General features: G+C 41.0%; 1 protein-coding gene across 1 annotated transcript; it reads right to left on the bottom strand.

The window, feature by feature from the left end:
* Positions 1–335: 335 nt before the first annotated feature.
* LOC121697508 (tetraspanin-8-like) lies at positions 336–4,912 on the bottom strand. The gene is made up of 9 exons (XM_042079050.1): positions 4,563–4,912; positions 3,920–3,991; positions 3,628–3,750; positions 3,377–3,451; positions 3,144–3,239; positions 2,890–2,988; positions 2,740–2,796; positions 1,030–1,113; positions 336–874 (listed from the first exon to the last, which is right to left on the bottom strand). The coding sequence occupies exons 1-9, from the start codon at positions 4,620–4,622 to the stop codon at positions 758–760; spliced, it is 783 nt and encodes a 260-aa protein (XP_041934984.1). The 5' UTR covers positions 4,623–4,912; the 3' UTR covers positions 336–757.
* Positions 4,913–11,515: the final 6,603 nt, after the last annotated feature.

Genomic DNA, 11,515 nt, shown 5'->3' with positions numbered 1-11,515 from the left:
TCTGAGGTTTTCTGATTTTAGAATGCTCTTGAATGGCCCCAGCTGTGGCGCAATTGGCTGGGGCACCTCCACCGTACACCGGCGACCCAGGTTTGATTCCGCCCCGTGGTCCTTTTCCTTTTGCTCTCTCTCCCATTCCCTTCCTGTCTCTCTCCACTGTCCTATCATTAAAGGCATAAAAAGTCCAAAAGAAATATATAGAATGCTTTTGAACTGATTATTTGTGTTTAACGTTTGTCCTGCAATAGGTCTTATGTGTTATGTGTTAAATATCCTAACACCAAGGATGTTGGAAATATGTGTTGTCTGTCAAATCCAAAATAAATCAAATCAAATTAAAAATAAATACAAGTACATTTATTTGCCATTAACAACTCATTTTGCACATATCTTACTGAAAACATTCTGTGTGCAGCTTTGTAGATATATAAAGTGTATTAACTGAAAATGAAATGTATTATAACCATTCTATGAGAAATGCTGAGGAAAAAAATAATAGCCAAAGCTTTTGAGATTATTTTGTCAACATAAACTGGATGTATCAACAATAAATCATTTTAATGTGGCAATTTTCTCAGTTTTACAAATGTATTCATTGAGAGTATACAAAATACTTTTCTTACATAGCAGACACTCATGAAAACCACATAGCTGTCATTCAAGGGCAAAAACAAAACAAGCATCCTAATAGGTTTGCCACAGTAAAGCATTATGCTGCAGAAAACATTGCAAGTCTTAAAAAGACCTCCCAGAATGCTTATCTGAGCTCTGTGTATTTTGAGTCACTTGCATGTGTTGTAAAAGCGACTGGCGGTGCGATTGTCTTTCTTCTCATTTGGCACAGTATTACAATGGACAGCACGGGACCGACAACCTGTGGGGGCATCACATAAAAGTTGAAATGAGAGAAGGATGAAAAAAAAAACAAATATAAATATAGCTATATGCACAGTAGTCAGCTTCACTGATCGGACCCCTAATAAGGCAGAGTCATTAGCACAATGCTTTCTCATCAATATTAGCACATACCAGACATAGAAGAATTGCGAAATTAAAAGCTGCCACTATTCTGTAGATCATTCTGTGAAAGTGGAACAGGTAGGGGAAACAGGGCTGGAGATGAAAACACAACAAAGATTAAAACATTTTAGAATGCAGCGTGGTAAGACAAACTAAAGCTAATTCGAGTCCAAATCTGTTTGCTAATTTAATACCATGAGCAAGCTCCTAAGCAAAAACTTTGGTGGGTTAGTACCACATGATAGCTTTAGTTGATGCATGAGACACTTTGTTCATTGTGTCACTTTGCCTGTCATTTAAATTAGGGTCCTGAGTGTGTTTTGAATGATACATTAGAAAAGACCAAATGTGGCCACCATGTTCCACAAAAACGTCTCGGCATACCAAGGCCATAATCATAATATACTCTTATGAATCCTGATCTTTAGTGCCTTGATTTTCTTTCTCTGAAACCAATTGAGTTTCCTTTGCTGGATCATTGTCCTGCTGGAAGGTCCACCTACGTCTCATTCTCATCATCATGGTGGATGGCAAGAATCTCCCGGAAAAAAATCCATTCATCGTTCCTTCAACTGTTTCAATATAAAGTCTGCCAGTATCATGAGATGAAAGAAAGCCCCACACCATGATGCTTCCACCTCCAAACTTCACTGTTGCTTTAGTATTTTCATGGTGATGTGCAGTGCCATTTGTGCATGTAGTATGACAGCCAAATCTTTCAATTTTGTTCTCATCTGACCAGACTACATTCTCCCAGTATTTCATAGGCTTGTCCAAATGTTGTGTAGCAAACAAGCTTTGTCATGCATTTTCTTTTGTAATGGAGTCTTGCAGGGTGTGCATGCATAGAGGCCGTGCATTGCCTATTTTCTTCTCTGTAACAATTGTGCCTGCAAGTCTTTCTGGAACTTTTCCCGAGTGGTCCCTGGCCTTAGGCTACTCTTTATATCCTTCTGACTCCCTTGTTAGAAATCTTGCAAGGAGTGCATGGCCGGTTGATGATGATAAAGTGATGTTCCTTCCACTTGCGGATGGTGCGAAGATTCTGAAGTTTTGAAATACATCTGCATCTAGTTCCATTGATATGTTTTGCAACAATAAGGTTGCAAAGGTCTTGGGAAAGCTCTTTGCTTTTACCCATCATGAGATGTTTTTAGTGTGACACTTTGGTACGGAAAACCTTTTTATATAGCCCAATTTGTATAACTGATATATATTTGCACTTCATTTGCAAAGCATTATTAAATTAACTTTACTTATGGACTTTAATGTTGTATATTTGTGGATTTGCTGAGTTAATACTAATGTCTGGTGAAAATTTCATGTGAATAGCCTCATTGGAAATATATTTACTGAAAAAAAAATGTGGATGCGTTCAATACTTATTTCCCCCTCTGTACACTGGCGGGCGTGGTGGAGCAGCGGTAAACCATCTGACAATTGACCGGCCCGAGTCTGACCTTGCAGACAAATATGGCTACATATACTATAAAATATTCTTTTCTATCTAACATTTTTTTCCATCTGCTGTGAATATCTATTATCTATCTATATCTATGGAAAGAATATAAGCAAGTGCTGGAATACCACTATAATATATATTTTAATACAAATATTAAACACCCCATTAAACCTAAATCTGTATGAATTGATGATGACGGAGAAGGCCATGTTGACACAACCGTTATGTCCCTCGGAGGTAGCAGTGATGGTCATTACCTGCTCATACACGTTGATTTCCTCCGTTCTCTCAGGTGATGTCACATTGAGACTAATCTAAACAATGCCAAAGACAGGTGCCATGTTAGGAGCAGGTTCTGTGTTGAGTGCTTACAGTAAAGAGATAGAGATACAGGTATCTTTACTCACACAGTGCTCCAATATTTCAGGTGTATCTGGACATTGGCAGGACCCTGGGATTATACTCCCCCAGTCATGGGTTCCATTTAGAAAGCCACAACAATGGAACTGTTAAGAGAGTGTGTGTGAGGGAGAAATAATTTATTTAAACAGTCATTTTCTCTGCCACAAGCACACACACACACAGACACACACACACAGTGAGAGGAAGTAGGATTTCAAGAGAATTCCCAGCCTTCGATGAAAATGCAGAAGTGATTTACCATGGATTGGAGGCTATCATACTGAGCCTGGATTTCTTCGGTCTCTTCATCAAGTGGTTTTTCTGGTTTTAAAGCAACTTTAGCGTATTCTTCTGTCTACAGAAAAAAGTATCTGTCAAACAAGTATATAGCCATCTATGCTATTACCAAAAACAAGCCAGTGAATTCATTGAGGAAGTGTGTAATCATACTGTCAAATCACAAGTCTACAACATTGATCTGCTGGCACGTACCATGCATGATGCAATGACTGCAGATAATGTTGTCACAAGAAATACCAAGCACACCAGTATCATCCCGACAGAAAACTGCACAAATGGAATGAAATGAACACAAGTACTGCAAATCACATGTTTAAAATCAAACAAATATACTATATATGTTTGGCAAATATACAACAAACATTTTCTTAAATAAATACTACAGGAGGTTGTTCGGTTTTACCATGACTACTATGATGACGGATCATACTATTTTTACTCACCACAATCAGTGCCCACTGTTTCTTCTTGAGGATGCCATAAAGCCCCACTGCACACATTAGCGCGATCCAAACTCCAAACGCATGCAAACTGGAAAAACCTGCAATTATGTCGGATTCGTAATTCTAAACAGAAACATTTGTGTTATTAGAATACAGATAATTAACCTAAGGGATCATTTACTGTGAAGGTGCGAGATCCAGAATCTGTTACAATACAGTCATTTATTTCTAATGCAATCATAGTTTATATATTATAAACTAATGCTTTTCTGAGGTTGTCCTTTCATCTTACCTGTCCCCCTTTGATGCCATGGTAATGGCCATGCAGAAACAGTGATAGGGCAAGCCAAATAATTCCCAGAATCTGAAAAACAAAATAACATTTATTCCACACCGAATGACACCAGCAACTAGTTTATGTCATCATGCTGCAATTATCCTTTCAATGGTGCAGAAACACCAGAGAGATTGTGTGTGGGGGTGGTGACATTCAGAGATGTAGTCTAGTTAGTTGTAGTGGGTATACTGTGATGTAGTCTAGTTAGCTGTAGTGGGTGTGATCAACCCCAAATGTTATGTCCTTTCCTATTTAAGTGGGTATACTTTGTATTCTTGCGTATCACGTTGACACCACTGGTGACATTAGTAAGAGCTAGAAACAAGGCAAGGCCACAAATAAATGAGGTTACATAGCCCACCAGACCTTTCTTATACAACTACCAAGATGTGACCTGTTTTTCAGCATTTTTTCCACACCAGCTTAATTCCTTCTTAGTTTTGCAACTGATATGAAACATCTGTCTACACCCTTTACTGTGTAACAGACAAATTCCATAACATGCAAGAGCATATGCAAATCTTGTTTTGCTTTATTATTTATTGAAATGTCAAAGTTGAATTGACTAAAAATAGTAACAATAAAAACAACTACTTACTCCTATAACAACATCCACAATAATGAATGTCCTCCTCAAGCATGCTTTCACTGGTGCCATCGTCCAAAACTGAGCGAAGCTATTTGTGCGCGAAAAAATGTGATTCGTTCTCCAACCAACCCCTTTTCTGCTGTGCCTTCTCTCCTCACACTGTTATTGTAGGCTGGCTGAAAAAGGGTCTCAGTCTTGGTCTCCCGAGCTCCTTGCAGTTCTCACTTCCTGAAAACATATTGTGCAATGCAGACTCTGGAGAAAAATGTCTTGGACTGCAGAGAGCTGGAGGAGGTTCCAGGAAAACACCACACATCTGGGCGCACAGAAAAACAGAATTGCATTTCCAGAGAAAGTGAGACAGGCCTATTGGGGGCTTGATGTAGAGGAAAGTATTCAAACAAAGTCCATGTCCGCTTACACAAACATCAGATCAAAAGTCCACTGATGAATGTTTACACAAACATGTTTGTACAGAATGATTTATACTGGTTTGTCAACAAACCAGAAATATTAGTACATTGTGGCAATATGATTCTGACAGAATAGGAATATAAAATAATCTGTTAGAAATTGATCTTAATGCCTTATTTAAAAAATGATTAAAAATCCAACCTTTAAGGACACCAATTTCAATTTTCTTAGTGAATAAAGAATGTATCGTAAATAAATAAATGTTCTTCCTTAAATTACAGGGGCAATAAGTATTTGAGCCCAATGTTAAATTCCCATAGAGGCAGGTATATTTTTTATTTTTAAATGCCATTTAAATGCCATACAATTGACCTAGATTGACCTAGCACCTCTTCAAACAGTTTCTGAACTAATTGTGCACATCAACAAAGTACAACCATCAGCATGCCAGACACATTTTCTGCTGCATAAGATCAACCAGACACCCCTGAAATTCAGTCCGAACATACTATATCGATTCACCTTCAGTACATAATAAAAGAACCACATGACACTAAAAAAATGTGAGCATTCAAGTGCACCAGGCGCACAGGAACCTATTTTTGACCAGGGGTGCTGAATAACAAAAATAATGGATGTCCGACGATTCCGAGTCCACTGCGCCCACCCTAACCCCACAGAAGCGCACTTGACATCGTTAGCCTATTTCAGTATAGCTAAGGAAAATTACTTTTCTGATCGTCAAAACCACACCAGAGATGTTAGGCTTTAAATATAGGCTAATAATCAGGCTGCAATGATCTCACAAATAATTTCTGAATAGCCTAAAGTGTGTCGTCTCCACAGCAAGTATGTGTCCTAATAATTTCTATCTTAGCGACTAGGATAGTGAATGATTTCACTAGCTATGCATTTATTATTTTTGCAAAACTGTAAAACACAATTAAAGTTTCTTTCAGCTTATCCATGGATTTTTTTAACGTGTAAATCGCATAGAATATGTAGGCCTATGTAACCCATCTTAAAGTTTGGTTACTAAGACCATAACTTTAGTTTTAGAACAGTTTCAATAAATATTTTAATATATAAATAAGAATAAATAGAATAAATATGAACTAGAATTGCGGTTCCGAGGAACTGCAAGAGTGGGTTTGATCAGGGGCATGGAACTCGGCCTCATCCAAGGATTCCAACGGTACCTCATTTATGAAAATCGGACATACGGGTCAAAAGTTACATGCACACACCTTCATATACACAGACAGCCCAGCCCAGCCCATTAGACAGTGCCAGATGGCTTAGAACTCTGCCAGGTGCAAGCTTAAACAATTAGAGCTGTGATGTCATAATCGAAATTATAATCCTGAACATTCCGCCATTCATTTCAATGGGGCCGAAAAACGGGAATAACGCGAAAACGACAAGGGCCAGCTACACGAAAGTAACAAGCAAGCTACACCGGTTCGGGCCTGAATTTTTGGAGTTCGAACTGCGTCGATAGCTCGAACGGTCTAGGAGCAGTAGGTCGTACAAAAAGTGGGTGAAAAGGAAGATATAACTAGATGTACCGCCGAGCGGTACAAAATATGACCGCCGCCCAGTCCAGCACATTTTTTCCACAAAAATAAATCACGCTGAAAGGCCTATATGATTCTGTCTCACTAAATTGCATTATCCACAGTCAATTCTCACTGGTATCTGCTAGACAACAAGTACCAAAACATGATTAGTTCATAGATTTCACATGTAAAATTCATTTTATACAACCCCACCTCCATCTTGCCTGTTCATAATTCTGAGAAATTCTTGAATTGTGTGCATGTGTGCATGTACATGTTTATGTTATGTGTGTGTGTGTGTGTGTGTGTGTGTGTCTGTGTGTGCATGCTTGTGTGTGTGCAAGCGTACATATGTCTACTGTGTGAGTATGTGCCATACGTATGATTACTGTGAATGTATGCGTGTGTGTGTGTGTGTATCTGTTTGTGCACATGTGTGCACATGAAATGGGTTAACATGACCCCTGGAGGCAAACATACGGAAAAATAAGATATTCACAGAGAACTGTGTCTGCCCTACCCTCCTTTCGGGGGGTCCAGTTCAGCGTGGGGGCTACAGATCAGAACGAAAATGACGGTTCCATGCTATCCATGTGGGGGTACATGCCCACCAAGTTTTGTGTACCCCGGTCTTTCAGTGTCCCGGGAATCCTTGTTGGTGTACGTCACTAAATGTACACATAAATTATTTTATTGTAAGGCCCCCCATGAACGAAAGTACACAAAACTTGGCATGCATTCGAAGGGTGTCATAATGATCCTACACTTTTAATTTTGTGCAGTTTTGACCTTGTCAGCCAGAGATATTGTGATGAAAACACCTAATTTTATGCTTTTTAATTTTTAACTAGGTGGCGCTCTTCATGAAATAAGTGGTAATGGGATGGGTTGACATGCCCCCTTAAGACCAACATACATAAAAAAGGTGGACCTCCTAGGCCCTACGGTTCTCGAGATATTCACAGAAAACTGTCTCCGGCCACCTACAGGCCAGTTGGGGTATAGTAACATAAATTAATTTATTGTGTGGCCCCCCATGAACGGAATTCCACAAAACTTGGCGTGCATACAGAGGGTGTCATAATGATCCAACACTTCCAATTTCGTGCAGTTTTGACTATGTTAGGTCACAGATACCTTCAATTACAACACCTAATTTTTACTTTTTTGTGTTTAACTAGGTGGCGCTATACATGAAATGAGTGGTTATGGAATGGGTTGACATGGCCCCTTGAGATCAACATACAAAAAAAAAATGGTCCTCCTAAACCCTACAGTTTTCGAGATATTCACAGAAAACTGTGTCTGCCCTACCCTCCTTTCGGGGGGTCCAGTCCAGCGGGGGGGCTACAGATCAAAACGAAAAACGATGGTTCCATGCTATCCATGTGGGGTTACATGCCCACCAAGTTTCGTGTACCCCGGTCTTTCAGTGTCCCGGGAATCATTGACGGAAATTTGGGCATGCAAAAAAGAAAAAAATCTGACTAAACCTATATGACCGCCGCTTCGCTGCGCAGCGGTCATAATAAGAAAACTTAAGAAGAACAATAGTGGGCTTGCTGGATCAAACCCACTAATAAAGTAAACTTAAGAAGAACAATAGTGGGCTTGCCAGATCAAACCCACTAATAAGTAAACTTAAGAAGAACAATAGTGGGCTTGCTGGATCAAACCCACTAATAAGAAAACTTAAGAAGAACAATAGTGGGCTTGCCGGATCAAACCCACTAATAAAGTAAACTTAAGAAGAACAATAGTGGGCTTGCCGGATCAAACCCACTAATAAGTAAACTTAAGAAGAACAATAGTGGGCTTGCCGGATCAAACCCACTAATAAGAAAACTTAAGAAGAACAATAGTGGGCTTGCTGGATCAAACCCACTACTAAAGTAAACTTTAGAAGAACAATAGTGGTCTTGCTGGATCAAACCCACTAATAAATAGCAAGAAGCTGAGTTTACATGATTATATGTATTTCTTTTTTGGTCTGCTTGTCTACCTTATCAGGGTATATTTATAAAAAAGTTGACCACTTTAAGCCTTTATATTATTTTTCTGCATATCAAAGTGCGTATTCTAAAAGACTTTTATTGTGGTATAGTCTCCTAGGTGACAGGGTTTGTTTTTTCACTCTCGAGATTCGAGAAATTGATTAGACGTTACTGATAATCTTCTTAAGAAAAAAATAACAATCGTATTGAATCATCTTACCTTTCCTTACACCTATTTTTCTACGGATTGTTGAAGACCTGTGTTGTTTTAAATCTCGAACTCCGGTGAGTTAAAATACTCTGCTAGCATCCTGCTAGCGAGTGATTAGCACCGTTAGCTGATAGTGCATTCATTTCAATAGGGTGATTAGCATGCTAGAAAACTGAGCTAACTAATCAAAAACTAATCGGAGATATGTTTTATTTGATTGTCCTTTTAAGTGCTGCTATTGTAACGATATTGTCTTTACGTATGTTTTTGAGTAATTCAGAAGTTGTTAATGAATATATTGAATTACATGATTTTAAATATATGACCGTTGGTAGTAACGAACTCCTAAAAGATAGGAGACGTTAATATTAGAATGTTTAGAGGTGCGCGCACAGTAGTAGCCTGTGTGTGTGTGTGAGTGAGAACAGCACTTGTCAGGGGGAAAACTTGCAAAAACTAGTTGAACCCCTTAAAAAAAATAGTATTTGAGGTTTTTGCATTTTTGGCATCCGTAGGGCATGTAGTCAACATTTCTTGATGATAACATCAAATTTAGGCGGTTTTTATTGGCATATTTCCAAAATGGCCACCGCTGGAGACGCTGAAAACCAAAAAAATCATATTTCAGGGTCTAATAGATTAATTTTGATGGTTTTGATATCAAACTATAGGTTTTCTGGGGTGGTTAGTTCATTTATGAGGTAACTGAAAAGGTCAGAGGTTAGGTTCATATTTTAATTATCAGGGTGATGGTCAATTTGGGTCCAAAAGCCATTATAGTAGAGGTCCTGGGTAAGATTTGTATGCACTTCATTTAGCGGAGAATATCTCAACTGTTATATACTAATATGACCCCACTGAACAACATGGGATGTGTGCCAAAATCTCTACCCGGGACGAAAGTCCTGAAAATGACCACAACAGATGACACTATTATCACACTACAGGTGAATGGGACTTTTTACCCCCTTTATAGATAACATAATTGTTCTGGCTCATCCGCAACTCAGGAGTGAAAAGATCAATATTACCACTTCATGATATCTGCATAGCGCTCACACATTGTCTCCCAGTACTACATGTGCAGACTGGGTGTGATACAACCAGCAAAATATCAACCAAACTTGCAGCTCTGAACACTGTCCACAAACCAGACAACTCTTTTCTGGTTCTCAATGTCAACTGTCCACAGCTAACAGAGTGCAACACAAATGGCAGAAACATTCTTGGTCAAATGTCTCAAACCATCAACGGACATGGAGACATTTGACGACCTGCGCATTGCTGCGTTCGATAGTAATGCCCTTAAGATGGACTTTGAGAGGGCCGCTTGCACCTCAACTAATGCAAGAAAACATATACAAAGAGCCTATTCAACAGCAGCTTTGGGTCCAAACACCATTTACAGACACCACCTTGATCTTAAATGCAGATCCTTATGGTTGTCATGAGCTCTCTCTCTGCCTGGTAACACGTGCTGATTGAAGTCTGATGACCTCCACCTGTTCCTGCTCTGCTCTGCCTCACCCTCGTTAACCTACCAGCTGCACTGCATTCACCACTCATCATGTCCTGTATATAAAGCCTTGCTTTTCAGTCCACACTTGTCAGATCGTCTGCAACCAGCACCAGTTACCTGCCTGTTTTGGAAAACGCCTCTGACTCTTTGCCTGTGATCCCAGACCCGCTCGACTACTTCTGTGTTCTCCAGCCCCGGTAATCTTGACCTGCCTTCCGTCCCCCTTCTACGAATACTGCCTAGTCCTTGACTGTACTGCTGCTTCGTTTCAATTGCTGTTGTGTGTGTGCTTCCCCCAGGACTTCCCGGATCATCCAGCTCCTGCCATCGCTGTTCGGCTACTGGGGGAACACACACACGCAGACTCTTGGAACTCCTGTACCCCCCCCCGGAACCCCCTTAACCCCCAACCCTTAAATAAACTTTTGAACGTGACGCTTTTGTGGTCCTCGACCTGTTTGGTGTCTGACAGTACGATCTGACCAAACATGGACCCAGCGCACGGTCGAACCAGCATGGAAACCGACGAACCAGAACCACCCACCGCCATGCAACGCCTGGAAGAGACAGAGAGAGAGGCCAACCGCAACACTGCTGACATGGCCTCCCTACTTCAAGCCGGCTACCAACAGCGTCAGCAGTTCCAGCAGCAACAGCAACAACTTGCAATGATCATTCAACTTCTCACCAACCTTTCTCCTCTGCCTGCTCCCACCGGCCCAGCCCCAGCCAGCCTGCTCACCGGCCCAGCACCCGAGTCTCCTGCCCAGTCCACTGCTGCCGTGGCTGCCGGAGCCCCAGATCCCAGGATCGGCAATCCAGAGCGGTTCAGCGGCGACCCAACCCAGGTACGGGCGTTCCTGACGAGCTGCCGTGTCCAGTTTACCCTGCAACCCAGGACTTTTGCCACTGAAGGGGCGAGGGTCGGTTACGTGATCACTCACCTGACGGGCCGAGCTCGACTCTGGGGAACGGCGGAGTTCGAGCGCCAGACCCCAGCATGTGCAACCTTCAACCTATTCGCAGAGGAGATGCTCAAGGTATTCGATTTGGAATCCACAACAGCCGAGGCATCTCGGATCCTGATGAGTATTCGCCAAGGCAGAAGGACTGTTGCGGATTACTCCATTGACTTTCGAACTGTGGCAAGTCGGAGCTCCTGGAACATGGAAGCATTGGTGGATGCCTTCCTCCACAGCCTGGCGGACTACATAAAGGACGAGCTGGTTTCCCATGATCAACCCCCCACTCTTGATGAAGCCATT

This window comes from Alosa sapidissima, chromosome 22, assembly GCF_018492685.1.
Source record: "Alosa sapidissima isolate fAloSap1 chromosome 22, fAloSap1.pri, whole genome shotgun sequence".
Lineage (NCBI taxonomy): Eukaryota > Metazoa > Chordata > Actinopteri > Clupeiformes > Clupeidae > Alosa > Alosa sapidissima.
This window is presented reverse-complemented; position numbering and strand designations above follow the sequence as displayed.